General features: G+C 44.1%; 2 protein-coding genes across 2 annotated transcripts; both read left to right on the top strand.

Annotated features, from left to right (window-relative positions):
- Positions 1-1448: 1448 nt before the first annotated feature.
- LAJ45_06607 (uncharacterized protein) lies at positions 1449-2451 on the top strand (the record flags this gene model as incomplete). The annotated part of the gene is made up of 2 exons (XM_046116170.1): positions 1449-1604; positions 1660-2451. 2 exons carry the CDS (start codon positions 1449-1451, stop codon positions 2449-2451), a joined length of 948 nt encoding a protein of 315 aa, XP_045970831.1.
- Positions 2452-6804: 4353 nt separating this feature from the next.
- Positions 6805-7264, top strand: LAJ45_06606 (uncharacterized protein; the record flags this gene model as incomplete). Its single annotated transcript, XM_046116169.1, has 2 exons — positions 6805-6906; positions 6965-7264. 2 exons carry the CDS (start codon positions 6805-6807, stop codon positions 7262-7264), a joined length of 402 nt encoding a protein of 133 aa, XP_045970830.1.
- Between the last annotated feature and the right edge of the window lie 13488 nt (positions 7265-20752).

Genomic DNA, 20752 nt, shown 5'->3' with positions numbered 1-20752 from the left:
GCAATTGAATAATCGAACATCTGGAACTCCCGATTATCCCAATATATAATCCGCCAAGAAAGCAACCACCTTCGGGGGTAATTATTCTCACGCAACACAGATATCCTGAGAGCCTAATGCTATTTCAACCTTATCCGGACATGTAGATTATCCACTTATTATGAGTATTATGATTATCATTTTCGCTACCTGATAATCCAGTCTGTCCAATAATCCGAAGAAATAATCTAAGGTTGTCCGAACGGGCCCTAAGTCTATTCGAGGTATGTACTCTATTCTACCGCAGATAAAGTTGAGACACCTCGGGCCAATTTACAATCTGACTGCGGGCCGTGCGACTTCATCACGGCGATGCTTGACCACACGTGGCATTCGCGGACCTCCAGGATTAACAAAATCCGGGTTTGCACTCGGCACCTAAAGACGGCATGACATAGAGCGATTGTTCTGTCCCCCACGTTGGTCCAACTAAATTTCCGGTGGTTGGGGATGCTCTTCTACTAGTACAAAGATACTCGGGGTAGGCAAAAAGTACCGGACAATGCAAGTTTTGTCTCTGGGCTTTTTTTGCAGTAGTTCACGCCTAGTACGCGCGCCCATTGGTGAACCAAAGACCTGCATTGTCCGGTACTTTTTACCTGCCCCGAGTACGGATATGGCAATCATAAGTATTCTCTAAGATGAACGCCCTAGAAGCCAAGGAAAAGAGAAGGCCGTGCGCATTTCACTAGAGTACCAGCCTCAACAGTTCTGAAAGCCGTAGGAAAATCTCTTAGCTGACAGTTTCGAAGAAGTGCCTGGCGGAGGAGAAAGGGAAGTTCAGGGGCTATTGCCATAACTGTAAGGTTGCATGCAATTAATGAATTAAACAAAAAAAAAAAACGAAGTGCCTGGGCGTCTCCACCAAGGGAGACATGATTCTCGGTCCGGGGACTAATTGAAATAATCCAAGATCCAGTGGGTCAATACATCTATATTTACGATCGCTACATGTAGTATCCACTTCCTATGCGTGCACAAGCCCACTTAAGGAATTTTTACACCGAGTGACATTTCATGACAACTGAGCCGTTGGTGCATGCGCATACACGCCCCGCAACTCAAAGAAGCAAAGATCAACAAACTATGTACTTGTGGTTCCAACGCCATCCAACATCTTCGCGCGGGATATCATAAATAGGTATCTGCAACGTAACCTGAGGATGTTTTGGGTCTTTGCGGACATAAAGCAAATACGTCTACGTCTGTGATCAGCAACCACAACTCCTCAGGGAGTCGAGACCGAGAGAATACCCCACACTCCTCAAGCTCTGACGAAGAATTGACTTCATCGGTAGTCAATGGCGTGAGGTATATAAGGGCGCGCTCCCGCACCTTTGGGGCTTTATTCCCCACAACTCACTGGTATTCCAACATCCTCCATCTTAATCCCCGAACGATACTCCAAAATGGCCTACACATACATTCAAGAACCTGACTGCAAAGGCTCCCCCGAAAGGCGAGACGTAGAATTCAAAACCTTTGACGGCCTTACTCTCCGCGGCTGGTTCTATCCTGCTTCCGGCAAACTTTCAAAGTCTCCTGCCATTGTCGTTACTCATGGTGTACGTTTTCCCAAATCTCCTCAAGCTCAAGCTGCAGGATCATTAACTTCTCCAGTGGGGTGCTGCCAAAGAAATGAACCTCGACGTTGTCGCCAGTCTATTTCAAAAAGCCGGGCTTGCATCCCTTATCTACGACCACCGTAACATCGGGTCAAGTGACAGCACACTCCGCGGAGAAATTAATCCCCATAAACAAGCCGAAGACTACTATGACGCTATCTCCTACCTGAGCTCACTGCCCGAAGTCGATGCCTCTAAAATCGCCATCTGGGGATTCTCACTCGCGGGTGGCCATTGTGTAAAGGTTGCCGCTATCGACAAGCGTGTTAAGGCCGTCGTAACTATCGGGCCGCTGATATCAACCGTTAAGATTCTAAACCGCAATATGTTACGGAGTACGAGGGCTCAAGTGGATGCAATGCTTAGGGCTGATAGAGAGAATGTCATCGCCGGTGGTGAGGGTGCGACTATGTTGATCACCAGCTCAGACCCTGCTATACCCTCGTTTGTTCCCACCGAAGACGCACAGAAATTCTTGTTTGGGCTTCAGAAGACCAAGGCACCGAAATGGGAGAATAAGTACACGGCCCAGAGTATGTTCCATTTGTTCAACTACAACCCGGAGGGTTATATCCAAGCGGTCAGTCCCACACCGTGGTTACTCTTACAGGCGGACGATGATAATCTTTGTGCACCGGATGTGGTGTTATCGTTGTTTAACCAGGCAAGTGAGCCCAAAGAGTTGTCGATACACAAGGGAGGACACTTTACATTCTTTGAGAAGGGTGTATTTGAGGGTGCTATGGAGACAACGATTGATTTCTTGAAGAGGAAGTTGGAGTTTTAGCTGGGATTTTTTGTATATATATGTATTTGAAAGGTACTGGTAACGTGATTTATATATATACTGAAATTTCAGATCATGTTCTGTCACTCGAAGTTTATGCGAACAGGGATTTTCGCTTGTGAATCACTCACAACACGTGCAGCAATTTAAATATGATTCATCAGAAATACGTATATATCCCATACATGAGGGTAAGGATGGCATGGTAAAAAAAACGAAAAAGAAAGAAAATGCGCATGCCCAAGTGAAACCTAATCCATTATCAGTGCTAAGATGAAAGAATTCGTTACGAATAAATCTATCCTGAGGGGCATAAGGCAATCGTCCCTACTTATGAAGCACATGACAGTAGTCAACGATGCAGAAAAGCTTGTTTATTCATTAGACTACTTTTGGTTAAAGCGTTTGTTTCAACCAGCAAGCTAGTGCACGGTAGAGTAAACTACATGTAGATGTAGGTAGGATGGCACAACCTTTCGTTCTCTTCCATCCTCCCCACTTTCTGCACCTCTACCCCTCTCCCCCACATCTACAACCCATCCTTTTATTATCTCATCCAGTGTGATCTTGGATCAACGCAGGTATCATTGATAAAGATTTATAGGCCCTCATGTTTTTATTGGCCATCGGCAAGTATTAAACCTCGGCTTTTGTGACCGTGAAAACTTCAACCCCACTCATGACGTCAACATAAACTGCAAGGTTAGGTAGAAGATTTTACACAGGGATAAGACAATCGAGAGAATGCAGGTCAGTTTTATTCTCATGTCTCGCGCTATTGGCTGCGTAACTGGAACCAACTGAGTCCAAGGGCGGAACAATCGCACGTTCCACCCAGTTAAAAACTTACAACTTCCCGTGCCTAGTCAACTCAGACTAGGTTCAGCAACCACAAAACTTTCTTAGCAGGAACTCCTCAAGATCGAATTGGCGATCTTCACTTTCACATTTACATCGGCCGTGGTATCACAGTACATAAAGGACCATACCTACTCAAATCATATTCTAAATATATGATGGGCAGATCTAAAGAATTGGTTATCTCCGAGGGGGCCATATAATATTTGATTCTAAAGCCATCCAGGACTCCAGGCAACTTATAAATCAAAATATTTTTGTGTGTCCTTACAGGAGAGGGCTAAAATTGATAGATATCTATATAGATGCACCTACGGTGCTCTTAGTTGTCTGCCTTTCAAAGTCAGATTAGTGACAGTATCACTGGTAAAATAGTTTTGGTCATCAACCCTAACCCTTGTCTTGGTGTCATTATCTCGGAAAATACTGCAATCCGTCCTAAGTACGTTTACTGTCTCACAGGCTTCCAATTTTGCAATATGTATTGCTGGATAGGATTCATAATACGAGCAACCGCTACCAACAGCCCAAAGCCGGGGACTACAAAACATAAAGTTAGGCATTTCCGCTCTATTTTTTTCTTTTGAACCCTTCTAAAAGAAAATAGAGGCAGCAGAGGAGCTTATATACCTTTCCAAAATCGATATAGTGTAACCACTATTCAGTCAAAGTTGACGTGTTTCAAAGAGTCACTATATCTTCAAAGTCCTTGCAATGCCATGGAGCCGCAACCTCAGCTCGAAGTTCTGGGACCTCGACTCATTTTAAGACACACACAATGAAGTTGAGCATCCCAAACCGTCACCAAATATCCAGCGGAATGGTCGGTGGGACAGCTCAACAGTCAGAAAAGTACGAGATTTGATGCACATGAGGAGACTTTAAAGAAACGAGCTGAGCGGTGGCAAGAATATCAAGTATAAGAAGCTAGCGAGAGAGCCTTTACATCATTTTAATTAGTCTTTCAAAAAGAACAGAAAACACGACAGACAGCGGGGACTCTCCAATTCTTATCAGAATTATGAGCTATTAAACCATCATCAACAATGACACACCGAGATTCAACCTCCTGCACTTACTAAGGCACAACGACATTCATTGTTGTGGCTCGTTGCGGCTCTTTCAGAAATGAGTTCCTCGAGGTGAAGGTCCTGCAGCCGAAAAGTCTAGGTCAACCCCGCGAACACTTCGGGATCCGCCGCTGAGGAGCTTTTGGATTCTACAAGGAGAACAATCAGCCTTTCGAAAATTCGCAAGCCCCACAAACATTCCTCTCACTTACTACAGTTAATTTTCTGAACAAGTCGAGTCAGAGAGTTAACATTGATCGTCGCGTCTCAAAACACAATCGCCTACGACTCATTATATCAATCACTAACTAGGTTTAATTACGCAGTACCACTAGGACTAGGCGGCAGTCAACAGATACAGACGCTGAAGATAGAAATAGATCCGAACCAATGGATTGTTTCTGATTGAATATCAGCTTCCGGTAGATCTAATCCACGTGGGCGATTTTTCTAGAACTTTGCCAGACAGGCAAAACAAAGCTGAAACCCCTCATTACCCCCGTTTTCGCTTGTACCCATTCTCCTGCTTTCGTCAGGTGGATACTCCGAATATACGCAATATCTATCAATTCCAAAAGCAAAGAGTCTAATCCGTCGGAAACTCCTGGTCCATAACAGTCTCAGACGTCTATACATATGTACACGCACATACATACATACATACTTGCCTGTCCGTGACTCACCTTTATGCTCATGATGAGTGACATCCTGCTAGTCAACCTGACAGCTAGTTGACAGTATGGGGTATCTTATCACTCGAGAACAGCTTTTATGGCAAACGTTAAGTCCCGACTACGGTAAACTGGGCCGAATCCTAAGTTGTTATTGATGAGATGTTCCAGATTAATAGATACTTTAGTATCTAGAGTTTTACAATGTTGATCATTCAGCCCTAGTGTCCCATTAACCTGTGCTGCTATGATCTCAGCTACATCATAGCCGCAAGTCTTGTGCGCACAGTGGATTACGGTCATGGCGGTGCTAATAACGGGGAAATAATGAAGTACGCACGCTGAAAATTTCTGTGTTAACTTTTGATGGCAGAATATATACGGAGAAACCTTATGGTTTTAACGCGTGGTTCATGACAGCAGAATTCCTTCACAGAGCCGCGCGCCATAAATCGGTGGTTGGGGGTGCGAGAGCAAAAGGAGGCTCTTATGTTCAGTGCTGCCTACATGTATGCTTACTCCACTTCCTTATTCGATATTCCGGGAAAATGGAAGGCCATCCATGCTGCAGTAATGCATGTATGTATCTGGACTTATTTGGTACAAGCCCATTTTGCGGCTCTTCAAGCCCTTAGAGCTAGCAACAACATCATAGAATCTGTAGGTACCATGGTAGCTAGCACTCTCCCATTGCGCCCACCAAGCTCACCTCTAGCTAGTTCTGGGTTTGTACAATTTCTCATACACTGCCTACAACATATTGCTCGCCTTAAACTTCTCACAGTAATGTACCCTGGTTTGTGCATACCAGAGGAATTCTTAGAACCAAACATGAGGCAGATAATATTATCTAACTCTCTCTAGCTCTGTGCCTGCGTCTCACGTCTAAGCAGTGCTACATATTTACCTCTACAAGGGAAAATCATTGTCAACTGACACCGAACGAACTATTTCTGTGGCCATTCATTCGTCTCAACTACCGATACCTGTTGGTTAGACTCACCTCTTGGTTGTTGTGTTTTTTTCTTTATATTAAGTTAGGTTAGTACTAGCCTATAGCATTCCTCCAACTGATTACGCTGTATATGACTCTTTACTGCAACAGGCCTCCAAGATAATAATTTTCTATAATGCGCACGTACTAGGGTTACAAAAGCTCTTCCCACAGGCCACCATTACAACCCTTACACATCGAGTCTAAACGAGGTCTACCTGAGGATCCGAAGTAACCCGCTCTATACCGCACCAGCCATAATTCGTGAATGAGTGACAGTCACTCTAGAGTCTTGGAAACGATGTATCGTGTCATGAGGCACTACGTCCTGTGCGAATTTTTGCCATGGCTATGCTACTACCCTCAAAGGAGAGCTGTAGCTTGAATTGGAAACAGAAAGCGATTAAGCACAATAAAACCTTGTTCGTGGGACTTCGTCATGCTCCTACGGTGTTTGTGAGCCTTGGACATAGTTTGAAGTTTGGATCTTAGGGAATCTTGCCTTGTCTGTTCTTTAGGGCTTGGTCAAAATTTCTCTAATCCTGCAGGATTTCCGAATACTGACTCTTTACATGGCTATGCATCATTGACTGTCTTATGGAACCTCAATTATCTTGGATTCTTCTATCTGAAAATAATATATAAGACAAGACCACTCGAAGGTGAAAAGGCCATCATTCGAAACAGCTTTCAACATATATATAACGCCTGCCTCATAACAACAGACATCTCTCTTCCAAACTTATCCAAGAATCCCATTATGTCTACCTTTACAATCGATCAAGAATCTTCAACCTCAAACATGATTCACATGCAATCCTCTGGAATGGCCAAAACGGCACCTCCAGCTCCGTGGTACTGTGTAAGTGGCATCCTATTCTTGAGTTTTATTTATGTCTTCTAATATATTTTCTATAAAGCCTAATTGTGGTTTCGGGCCTCTCAACCCTTGCATTGATGTTGGTTGCCCGGACTGTGGGTTCACTCCTGGCAGGGATGGAAAAACCGAGCAATTACACTGCTCAGACCAAACTACACCAACCTCATTTGCTCCAACAACTTTTACACCTACTCCAGTGGAAGTCCTAAATGTGTCGCAAACCGACCCGAAATGTTGGATGTCCTCAGAGTTGGGGGCATCGCAACAGTACTCTGAGTCATTCCTCCACGACTCCCACGATGGGTCCGAGACTCTAAGAAACTTTCCATACTTCAACTAGAATCCAAAACGATGGTTCGCTTTGGAAATTATTTCGCATTGCTAGACAAAAGGGTGCTAACCCAATTGATTTTACGCACGATGCACGAGGAATAATTTTTTACACACGGAGTTTTTGGCGCATATCACCGCTAGAATTTTCGGATTTTTCGGTTTAGAAGTGCAACGCTTGAGCTTTGAGGGTTCAATTTGGGTTTTCTTTTTTTTCTTTTGCTTTGTGGGGACGGAGAACCGCGACCTCTTTTTTTGTGCTTTTGCTTTTGCTTTCTCAATTCACTTCTTTCCCTTCTATACAACGTTTTCCCGCTGTTAGGGTTATACTACATGTGTTCTCTCACCTCAACTTTATTTTTATGGCGACACATGCTTACTGCTATTTATCCCCATTATTTTCTGCCAACCATCCGGGGGCTTCTTTGAGATAGATTTCGTGTTTTTTGTTTTAGATTTCGTCGTACAGTCTTCGTCATTTAGAGAGAAGTGTGCTCCTTAGGTTATACGTTATGTTATGCAAAGAAAATGGCAAATTATTTATCGCGTAATCTACCTGAAGTACGTACGTGTACTAGCTTGATCATGAGGTATGTAGGGCCCAATTATTTAATCAGAAAACATCTTGACTACTATTGGTTGAGCTGGGTTATATATATAACTATACTGGTTGTATATATATAGTACTGTAATTGAAACTGTACGCTTCTGAAGATCTTTCTCCCGATCATGTAATGCATTAATGTAGGTGTGAGCTTTCGAGTTGCATATGATTGATTTACCCCACTCATATATCATTATCGTGTTTGCATGCATTTCAAAAAAATAAAAAAAAGTAAAAAAGGAACGTAGGATCGATGTTTGTCAGGCGTGGCACCGTGGTCGTTAGAGATATGACGAGCGCCAGAAATAGGGTTTTGTTCTCCGGCACATACATCAATGCCGGTTTCATACTGCCGGTGGTATCGGCACTACAACAAGTATGCAGACGCCGTAAGCGCCAAATCGCGTTCTGCCAAGAGTGGGTGATAATTGATGAAGCCCAACAGCCCGCAACCCATCGCTTCATGAACCTCACCTTGCGGAGACGATATCCGTAGGTCAGAGACCAAGATCAACGTGCATATCCACCGGCCGGCAAGCTTTACCAGTTGTCTTATCGCCGTACCATACATTGAAGTCTATCTGACCTATAAGGGATGCCACTTCCCGCACCCCCGTACCCCAGGAGCTTTCTGCTTTATCGTCTGATATAGCTCAGCTTTGAATGTTCCTGCATTGCATTATGGTCTGGATTTTTTTTCCCTCTTTTAGCTGGCATGCAGCTAGCTGGTGGGGGGTATTTCCTTCGATCCGGAGTCTCGAACGTCATCACTCCCCGGAATCCCCAGTTGCATGATTGCCCCGATTCGTTGGTATAAAGCGTGGCAGAGGATACCCTTCCGAGAATCGATTGAAATATTGACTGGAATATGCTACACACAAGGAGGGGAAAGCCTTTCCTATCCTGGTATTCTCGGTGACACTGCGTGAGTGTATGCTGGTAGGTTACAGGAGTTGATGCGGAATAAAGCAGTTTTGGTAGAAATGTGGGTATGTATGTATAGCTGCTGCAGTACTAAAATAAATAGGGTTAAGCTATTCATCAATATTGATGGATTGATCCGGACGGATGTGATCCATGGCGTCACAAATAACGTTGGCTTGCTTACCCGTGATTGCGTGGCGGTTGAACATCAAATTAATGATGATTAATAGTAATAACGGGTTCAGATAATTATGGACTCTAATAATACATATATGCCTGAATAACTGGTGATTGTACTACCTACATTATGCACGGGGCGAAGGTGCGTTGGAAAGCCATATTATAATACTACAGTTTCAAATATTGCAGATAGAATGGATACTTAAGGCAGGGAAAGGAACTTAAAACGCAAGCTGCAAGTAAAATTCGCGGCGGGTGTTCTGAAAAATCGCAAACCAAACGTTAATACCAAAAAGATCAACGTTTAGGTTCACATTTCCTTCGATGGGTACATACAGCACTGTAGTACATTCGATTGCTGGTAGTTTTAATATGTATTGCACTTCGCAAGTACATGTACTTTAGTTTAATCCAGGTATGCTTGTTCCCAGGTAACGCTTATCGAGAGAATCTTACACCGGTAGGTACCGCGGAAATGGGGCGAACCAGTTGTTTCTGCCATACTGGGGAAGGGAAGCTTATCTCGAGGTCGTCCTTTAAGAGTAGAGTATCATTGACCCTGGAGCCTATCCAGGCTCTACCCTGCTACGCCATCACACTACAAGCTAGCAGACGCAGCGCTAGCAAAATTAGCGGTTTTCCCTACCCACGGTTTAAAAAGCCACATGCATGCGAGATGTCGTGAAAATTTCGTTTACCTATCCCTGGCTATCCAGCTGATCATGTCTGTCTGGCCGAAGAAGGGAGGGAAAGAAGCAGAGAGTTTCTTTTCTTCTGGTGTCCGTAACACCCAGGAGCAATCTCTAGTTTAGAGTCTAGCAGCCCTGTACTAGCTAGTTGTTTAGGCTCGTCGGAACAGCGGGCGCCATGGGTCAAGAGAAAAAAAATTACGGCCTCGTGGATAAAACTACCATTTCGGGGGACAAGTACCGATATCATGAAGATATTACTAGTAGGTAGGTCAGGTCAATCAATCACCAGCTGCCCTGCACGTACCTCCACGAGGCACGAGCTGCACAGTGTTCTTCGCGAAACTCCAATTCTACCCCAGCTACCTAGCTATCCCGATAGGCCAACAGAAAATTTATGATCGTACTCTAGCTCTATATATGTAGATGGAGTAAGGCAAGGCAAATATTGGTCTACCTTATGCAATTACGCATGACAGATCTCCCGGGGATCTCGCGATAGTGGAAGGTTCTGAAAGAAAGGACACTGGTAGGTTATCTCTTGATCTGTTGTTGTGTTGTAAAGTTCTCGAGCCATTTTTTCTTTCCTTTTTCCTTTTGAGCAATCTCACGATTCTCAAGCTCCTATATATTCATTTGCACTCGCTTCTCGGCACCTTGTTGGGTTTCTTGTCAAGAGTTCGATCTTGAGCATAGCATAAGCTATGTATCTCCTTCCTTTCTCATCAATACTTTTTATATCAGTCATATTATACTTTAGTGTTTCCGTATATCATGATAGATATAAACAAATCCGCACTTGAGTTGTGCGGGATTACTGAAGCAAGGGAGGCCACACGTACCAAACCGTTCTAGACAACCAGATCTCGATAGTCGAGTTTTTTGATCTAGCTCGGGCGATATGCCGATAATCGACTTTGATGATAGAGGGGACAATTAAAGATCATCACAGTAAGCCAGTAGCCTGTATTTTAAATATGAAATGTGAAATATGAAAGAAGAATTAGCAGTGGAGGAAGTTGAATATTTACCTTATATGTAAGCACGATACGCGCTATGGTGTACGCATCGATATTTAACAATCAAGTAATTAAAGCACAAACACATCGATTCTTATGATATTCCTGATCATGACGGTGTAATACCTTCGACAGCTGGCTTTCCTGTGGTGGTACGCGTTTGATAGGATAGTAAAAGCTCACCTTGGCGCATTGAATACTTAATTGGCTTCAGATTGTACTATTATTAAGGAGGCGTTCTATAACACTGTAAGGCACCCAATCAGTGAATTGCAATCAAGAGTAGGGGTTTACAGCACCATGATGTGCCAATAAGATGATTTGATTCAGTACGGGCGTACCAATGACACAACTGCAACCACGTATCGGATCGACAATTAGTAAATTAGGATCCAGTGCCCGTACACGGTAAGACCCATATTTCTAGAAATTCTTAGCATGTATAATAGTAGGTTGGTAATTTTTAAGCCAACTAAACCTGGTTTAAGGTTCAAGATCAGTACTCGTAAATTCATGACGTTTCCGGACACGACTGCTATTGCATACCATACAAAAAAGCGCCAAATCCACCTTTTTGTATGTCATGTAATATTGGTCGTGTTCGGAAACGCTATGAAGCTACGAGTATAATCGCACAAGTCATGTAGGGCTTCGTATCAAAGAAAAATAAGGGGGAAAGGATGTGCGCAACCAAGCCGGCCCTCATACCACCTACTCTATGTAATGCACAGTCATGCCTAATACAGACTCGTTCATCCATCCTGAAAATAGGGAGAAAAAGGAAAGGCAAGTAATAATTTTCCCGTATCCCGACGCGAGCGGCGAACGGCGGCACCGGTCAGGGCCCAGGAGACGATGTATGTATGTACTGTGTGTTGGCTGGGAATCAATTTCCAATCTGACATATTTAAGATTGACATTGAAGGTGCTCCAGATTGCCAAACTATCCCACATTCTAAGCCCCTGAGCAGTGGCGTCTGGAACGAATCGAGGCGCTTAGAGATTGTGAATGCCGTTGGGGTTATATTGAAGGCATATATGGTGGATGTGAACCCGCCCCCGTCTTTCAGAACTTTTAGGCGCCTCAGGAATCCGACGCAAGTACCCGCTACGGATTATTAACACAACTGCCAATGGGGAACAAAAGAGGAAATAACACCCTTTGTTGCAACAGACAATGGTCTATCAAGCCCCGGCTCTCATCTCATGTAAAGTGTACTAGCGCGGTCTTCATTCTGATATCTTATAGACGTATTCTAGATTCTGGATAGTATCTATCTTCGCTGCACAAACGGGGAGAGCGGTCCAAGGGAGGCGATCCGTTATGTAAATTTATGTTGTGATGATCATGCCCCAATCCAACTCCCGCCTGATCATGATTTTATCAAAGTTTATTCAGCAAAATTGGCGGTTCCTATCGCATCGTGTATCTGTAGTGAAACGTTGCCCAACACATGTACATGTATGTACGATGTTCTACATCCAGGACATGGATGCATACCATGCATCAAACCTCAGGCTCAGTACTCCGAAGGGGCTTACCGAGGGAGCCTCGGTGCTTACGAGTTGCGCGTGTTCATCTTTGAAACGCAGTTCAGAGTATTGTGGTCCAAAGTTCTGATCATGCTTGAGTATATGTACTCTATGTATGTGTATGTATGTATGTACTAGGATAAGGTTAGTAGCTATTTATAAAAGTACCAAGAAGTAATATAGTCAGTGATGATCGGAAAGGACACCCTGAAGCAGCACCTGCAGAAGAAGAAGAAAATAAAAATTCATGAAAGATACGAACGAACGAACGAACGAACGAGCGAGCGAACGAACGAGCGAGCGAGCGAACGAGCGAACGAACGAGCGAGCGAACGAGCGAGCGAGCGAACGAGGCTCTGGGTCACACTAATTCGGTCCTTAGAAGACGGTCCAGTGCACAAACGTACCCGAGGTCCTATATTAATTGCTGGCAGCTAGGCTTTGTAAAATAGTAACTCTCGGCCTTGTTGCACATATTTTATAGGACTAAACTCTTGGCGAGGAAGCTCTAGGCCAATTTGATAATAATTGTAGTTGTATGGGAACCTAAGCTACATATGTACCGCAGATGTAGTAGCTGAAGCCACATACTACCGCCGTTGGAAATCGAATTAACTCAATGTTTCTCAACCCAAACAGCCCTTTTGTTGTTTTCCCCGCGTACTAACCGTAGTACTATTGACAGAGGTCTAGAAGGATCGAGGTCAATAAGTGCAACTCCTATCACCTGACGGAAATGATTAGATGGGGAATCAATTCCGATGCTGAAACTGGACGTAGCCATTTGACAGGTTTCTCGTTGCCCCCGATTCCCGATTACCCGCAGATCTCCCGCTGCACACACGTGCGCGTGCTCCCTCTCAAACAAAAAACAATAAAACTAGGGGGCGTTAATTGTAAGTTTTTCTGTAAGCCTTGTTGGTGGTACTCTACTTCTGGACTTCTATAGAGCAAAGATTGGACGAAAACCAGATAGCCTGAGATAGGTGTAGGTGCATAAGAAAGAAGCTAGCTAGCTATAGGGCAGCTAAATGCATATGCGCACTGCGCAGTAAAGAAACAAGCGACTGCTTCTGCAAGATAAAGCCTGGCATCCGTTTATCTAGCAGCTATGATTAAGTTTTTTCCCTATATTTTTTCTCCGTTTCATTCTTCCATCAAAACTAAAATAACGGAGCGGGAATACGGATGGACCTGCATGTTTGAGATATGTCGAAAGAAAAAAATATCGTATGTTCCCTCCTCTTGCCCGGGCATGATAACCGACAATCAGGACTATCTCTCATCTCTTACTTTGTCCAATCACCACCAGGTACACCCTACTAACATAGCCCACCACGCGTAGAGGGCACATTCGATTTGCTATCAATTTGAAGATTGTGACCCAATCCCACGGGGGATTTCAGATCACATGAGGGGGTAGTTGATTCAATTTGCATCTAGCAAACATTAAATTTTGTAGCAGCTGTATGTACCGCAGTAGTACATACATGTATCGGTTGCAGTCCCACCATGCATGATCGGTGAGCCGAAAGAAAAATTCAGCAACATGACCGTTGGATACATGCATGTATGTATGCCATAACACCTACATGGGTGATTTCCCAATTAGTGTGCCGTGACTGAATGCCCCCTCTGAATGGGCGTTAATTGGAACGAGCTAGAAGCTTCGGCATGAAGTGACATATTCGGGAAGCGAGCAACGATTAAACCATATTCCTGGGTAGGTGAGGCAAACCCGTAGTAGAGTTACCTAGGTACCGTATATACCCCACCTGAAACCGAACTTTCCTTTCCCTGCAAGCGTGGGCTCTCGAGTGAGTGTATATGGTTGTGGTACCACCCCTGTATGTAGGCACATACATGTATGTACATAAAACCGAATTTCGAGACTTATCGATTTCAAAATGAACTGCATCCTTCTCATCTTCACGCCAGACGTCGTAATTCAATTCTCCTATCAGATCAAAGGATCACAGATGATATGATGGAATAAATACCTTCAATGTGCTCTCAAGGGCCCTCAATTAGTTTATCAGCTACTATGCTACTTCTGTTCGTGTGTTTGAAGTTAAATGTTATTTGCAGGGAAGGCTGGCCTGCTAATGGTACCTTTCAACAACTGCTGCACACACTCTGCATACACACACCCCACTCCCCAGAATATTTTTAACTCCACACCACTTGAATTTCCCGACTTCCTATCGCTCCAACTCTTGGTTGTGTCCCTTTTCGGACATGCGAGGCTTCGTCATATCTGTACGTCTGGCTGGCCAGGTCATCGACCCCATCACCGGGTCTTCGTGATCTTCTTCCTCAGCTCCAGAAGTCCGTCATACCTACAGGACAGAAAGGAAGGAACACCAAATGTACCCCACTCGTCCCCTCATCATAATAAAAATGTCTACATAAGAGGAATAGACAGTATTCATAATATGCGATCCATATGTGTGGAGGAGAGTGGGCATGGTATGTACATGTAGCCATGTGTGTACCAGTATCGGTAGGTGAGAGAGAAACCGTGTTTTCCGTAAGATTGACCTGACCCTGTGTGTGCTATTAGCTACATACACGGCCAAGAAGGGGAGGGGGTCCCGACCTCCTGTGAATTTCTCCGGGTTGATTGTAAAAGCAAATGATTAGCCAGAGAGGGGTCGAGTCAGTCAGTCACTCGTGGGACTCGCTCGCGGGGTCAAACAAGCAAAAAAGCGCGGACATGAAAACTCCGCCTTGCGGCCTTAACAGGACAGAATAAGCCTGTTTCACTTTTTTTTTTACTAACAGCCTACCTGGTCTGGCCTTTGAGCAACAACAGCCCGGGCGACCTAGCTATGTATCTCAATAGCTAATATAAATGAAGGCTACCTCCCACTTTGATACCTTCCCTCTCGTCTATATTTCGACTTAGTTTGTTCTACCCATCGATCATCTACGACCTCGAATTCGAATATATACATTACCCTCCGCCGCGAATTCGCTGAACAATCACACCGCACTTTTTGTTCCTTCTCTACTGACTTGATTTTGTTTTGTTTTGTTGCGTACGTCATCCCCTTTGCCGGCGCCTACCATGCTCTATCGATAAAGAGGAAGAGAAAAACGAGTTGCTAATACCGAGTTACTTACAGATCTTGAACAATTCTAATACACGGAATAAAAATACAAAACATCTCTCTTCGAATTCTTGCGACCTTTCGAAAGGAATAATTACTATACCGAGTTTCTATTTACCACACCCCAAAAACCAATAGCCCCGGCGCATATCCTCGATTCGGACGGATTTTCTTTTCTCCTTATTCCTCCGTACAACACACATACACATACACACTACACGATGCCTGCCCGCTGGAGATGCTGCAAATGCGACAATGGCCCAATGACTGTTAAGCAAGGGGAGAATGTTTGCACGTGGAGCGAATGTCAGCATGTCAAATGCAATGGGTGCGACGAAAAGATGATGTCCGTTCCATTAGGACCATTCAGCGGTCCCCCTCTCCTTCCAGAAGTTGGAGGAGGGGGACGAATTTTAGAAGGATGGACAAGGGGCTTCTACGCCACGCACAAGCTTAGTTCATGTGAGGGGCCAGACGAGGGAGACTGCAGTGAAGGAGAGGGTAGCGAGAGTGAAGGAGAGTGGTGTTCATGAAGAACGGGAGAAAGAACGTAATTTCTTTTCTTTTCCATGTTTTCTGCTTCATGTGAAACTTTTTATTATAGGGATTTTTATTTTATTTTTCATTCGTTTTTGGCGGGCGGGCGGGCTGGTGGACAAAGGTTTTCTATCATCTATCATTATTTCCTTTTTTTCAAATTATTTCTTAGATATTTTCTATTCTTTTTTTTTTATTATTATTCTCATGGAACACAGGCGTATATGGAACTCAAGGGAAATGTTGGGGAAATTATTTTCAGCTCGGTGCATGCATATTAAATTATTCGGATACTGTAGATTTGGAAGGGGGATGCGGGACTTATTTTTTCTTCTGTATCCTTATTTTATCTTTTTAGTAGTGTGGTGGGAATAGAAGAACGGCGAACGAACGAACTTTCGGCTTCTCCCTTCAGTGTGAGTTTGTTTCCCGGGTTCTTCTGCTCGTTCGCCGATAATCTTAAATGCAATCGCTTAACACAAAACAAGCCATCACCCGGCTTGGGTTTTTCTTTGGCTAGCTTGACGCACGTGTGTTTTTATTTTCCTACCTTTCTCTGAAGAAGAAATTTTCCTTTTTTCCTTTTTTCCTTTTTTTCTTTTTGGCATCTGTGAAAGGTTGTATTATGCAGGAACCACCGCCCACATCATTAGTCTGGAAAGTTGCTCATTCACTTCTTCATGCAAGGGGAGACATGTCACAGGAGCCGTTCCTATCTTCTTTTTTGATTGATGATTCAGCCTTGCTTTGCGGATCGATTACTTTTTTAGGGTTGATCTGGGGGGATAGGGTGCTATCCCGGTATGAAGAAGGGGAAATAAAAACGAGGCTTTGTACCAAAAACTGGGGGACCCTATCGTAACCTGTAATCGACAGCGAAATTTGTAGTTTGTAAGGTGAGGTGAGGCGTACATTGAGAGGCATGTACTCCATCATGTAGGTATCTGTCTGTGTACGTATTACCTACATAACATACTTGATTGTTGTTCGCCTCACACTTTGGCAGGTGGGTACCTACGCCGTTGCCGGGGATTGCCGGTGGTGGCTAGGCAGCCTCATCCCATAGCTTCGGCTTTCGAATTTCTACAGGGGATGAGCAGTGCAAATATGATATCCCTCATATTCCGGACGATTCCTGGGAGCCGATTATGGGAGTTTCGCCGAACGATTCACTCGTTCAGCTCCGAGGAAGGCCCTAGGAAGAGAGGGAATATGTCGAAAGAACCGGGCTTCTCCGTGTTACCAGCAAGTAGTACCTGGCATATAGGCCTGCAATGTCCCCTGTTCATCTCATCCCCAAGAATCCCGAGATGAGGCTCCTGGATCGTAAGTTGTCCCCAGTAACTCTTTGTTGCTAGGATGCGGATTGCGGTTTGGGGCACTGATACATTACTCCATGCTGATCTATATATATAAGGCAAGGATAAAATATCGAAATCTCCAATAGAAGGAATGGAAGATTGAGAATCCGACCAGGCCAGATGGAAATCCGTAGTGTGTGGAGAATTAAGCCGGCCCGATTAATGGGTGGGTGGTATCTAGTGGTGTTATTCAGGCCTATCGATTTTCAGCTCAAACGTTTCAAGTTCGTGTACCTATGGCTATACGATATACGGAAACTTGAGCTGAGCAAGTACTATCATGGCAATACAATCGATCGCCACCACCTTGGAAGAAACTGTTTTCCAAATCATAGTCCAACCTCTCCCCTTTCTTTTTTCCTCTTTCTCCTTTTCCAAGCGTGACCATGGCCATCATATCAAAATCAGTGGCTGTAGAGATAAACAGGGTTCAAGACAACATATTCCTCTGGAGTCCTGTCTGTACATTGGCACTGGCTGCATCCACCATGTGCCAGTTGTCTCTGAATTCAAACATAAAGGACCTAAGCGAAGGATGTTTGGAGGGGGAGCACGGTCTGCTATCTTGGGTGAGTGAGCACTCACTCCACTGATCTCGCCCGGCCCGAGTTTCATCGGCCCGGCTCTCAGACCGGTTGCGACATCCTGCCAGCCCAGCCAAACGCCATCGAACACAACGGTCAACCGTGCCAGATCGGACAGATATGTAACAGGGAATAGCGTTCGTCGTGACAATTAAACCCTGAACCCTTTCTTTGTGCGACAGAAGGGCTCGTGCGTAACTTCTAGAACGAGCTTAACGAAACTAACTATTATTATCACTATGTATTGTTATTATTGTTATTATTAATTGGGATGGGTACTTTATGTAGGTGAAGATACCAGGCTGCACACATTGTATCAGGATGAGATGAGTCGGAGATTTCGTTCCCCGGCTCGCGTAATGTGATGTATCCAGACTGAGCCAGTTCGTGAGACTCGAAATATGAGAGCTCGGGCACGAACATGAGTGATTTTACGAACGAGCGAGTCAAACCCTGAAAGGTGCGCTTTTTGTTTCGTGCGACTAGACTTAGTTAATCTATATGTATCTATCGTGAATGAGCATAGGGTAGTAGCAGGGAAAGGAGAGGACAACTTATCTACATGTGGGCGTGCATGAGGTCTGTGTTTTTATGTAGTAAGGATGAGTGAGAAAACATGATGATTACGGGGCCGGGCGTTCCTACATACAGATCCCGACAAAGTGCAAAGCTGCAGTTGAGTCCGCGAGTTGTCAATATGCTGCACTGCATTTGCCCAGAAAGACCTGATTAGGGAGCTCGGAGTAGTCAGTCAGTCAGTTAATCAAACACTGTCTGTGTTCAGCCATGGCCATATGATTGAATCACTTTGTACACCCCGTAGGAGACTCGTATCGAGTATCTAGTAGAGTGGCCATGGGCGACGCTGTCTTGGACTCACTCTTGCTCTGATCTGATGTGTGTGTACGTATACTGTTGTCTCGATCAACGAATCAAAGTAAGTATACACCAAGTGGCGCTGCGTGCATAGCCCTAGGTCACAAAGGTCGTGTTGTCAGATCTGGAACTTGAATCAATCTTGGCTATGGAGTTGAAGGTCAAGGAGCGGTGCTTTGTGGCTTGTTCGGAGAGTCGAGGCTATGAGGACAGTGTGTAAGCCTGTAGAGATGCACGTGGAGTCGCTAGTAGATGGGATGAACCTGATCTGTCAAATGTTACCTACTTGAGTCACCGAGTAACGTATGTGATTGTATTGTTTTATTGCATAGATAATCACTCGGCTTTCTTGGTCTTTCATTCCATGAGTGGTTAGTCTTGTACTCAGCCATGCTCAATTGTAGAGTGGCTATGTAGCTACATGTACTTTTGCTTACCAGCATATGAACCAGAAAACTCGAGTGTACCGCCAAAGCAAGGATTATTGGTATGGCGTGGCACCGTACGAGTTCTGTGATTCAAATAACACTTGTTTTGGGACTTCACGTTTTCTGATCCTATGCTAGCTATGGTAAGCAAGTAGAGAGAGAGACAAGCTTCGCAACCCCTAGATCCAGGTCTAGGCTGGCGTAGACTTACTATATTATTATCAGACGAACTCCGGTAGCAGAGCTTATCAATAATAATAATCCAGCTTAGTCAGAGTACTTGGAACATAATGTAGCTACTAGAATCTATAGCTAGTGCAGGCATAGAGCAGAGACACTTACCTTTGGACTCGGTGAATCTTCCGACTCTTAGTATATATATGTATGTTTGAGATCTGAAATGGTATCTGAATCTTTAACTACAGGTCTGCGTATACGTAAGCGATAATCAGAGTCCCTATTAGAATTACTCAGGAAATGTTTGACGTGACTCGGGCGCATTTGGAAGCCTTTCTAGCCGAGCTAGGAGACGCGTACTCATAAATGCGGTTGTATAGCGACTTGGGTTTTGCAGTGCTTGAAAATTTCTATTGGTAAGATAGCTAGGTGATCCAACCAATATGATAGTTGTCCTCTGACAGATTGCATGTCTCATTATCCTACGACGTCCTTTGCAGTTTACCACCTTTTTACACAATGCAATTTTGACACATCATTCTGCATTGAGCTCCACGGCCAAGTACTAGTAGATACGAGATCTGGCCACGTGCTAGTTTCTCAGACGGGAATGATCAGTACAGACCGAGTGATTTGTTATGTATACATGCAACTAGATGCCGAGACGTTGCTAATATGCATATAATGCCACAAAGACCGCAAGCAAACCATCAACCCACAAGATACACTAAATCTTAATATGATCCCCGAGGTTGGCACCCCCATAATTAGAAATTTATAAGTGTATACAAGTACGGCCGTTCTACATTACCACTCATGTAAAATAGCTGTGGTTAGCGGAGGTATCATTGCAACTGTATCAGTGATATTACTTGTTGGATTCTAGCTTTAATTGTGATTGATCATGAATCAAGGTGGCATGGTAACAGCGCTCTCAAATATTGGTACTAGAATTATGGTTCATTGAACACCTATTAGGGTTGAAAGGAGGTGTTTATCCTCGCCCTAAAGGAATCCCACTCCGTGAGTGGGTGTATTGCTGTATCTCACCCCTCTTTCCGGCCGTTTACCTTGTAGATAATCAATCAACCCATGTTGGTACATACCAATTGAACAGATATCATGATCATTCATTTGTTAGACCTTGTTTATAATTCTATGTATCTCTTGTTCTCGTCTCATGCCTGATTTGGGATTGCTACATAGGTACATATACGTATGGGATGTATAAGGTAGTATCGAATACGCATCTGGATTCTTGACACAGCAGCAAAGGCAAGAAAGAATGTCCCATTGGTACCAGATTTTCTTTGAGTTTACCACTTTCATATGACCAACACACCCCACCATTATCTCAGATTCACATTATAACACTCGATCATGAAGTATCACTCGATCATACTCTAGTTATTTAATCAATAAATGCGTACAGCCCTATAGTATTTGGCCATATAATATGTAGTGTGGCCGACG

The sequence above is a fragment of the Morchella importuna genome (assembly GCF_003444635.1).
Source record: "Morchella importuna strain M04M26 chromosome Unknown Morimp01GS019, whole genome shotgun sequence".
Lineage (NCBI taxonomy): Eukaryota > Fungi > Ascomycota > Pezizomycetes > Pezizales > Morchellaceae > Morchella > Morchella importuna.
Note: the sequence above shows the minus strand (reverse complement) of the source record. Positions and strands in the feature narration are given on the sequence as shown.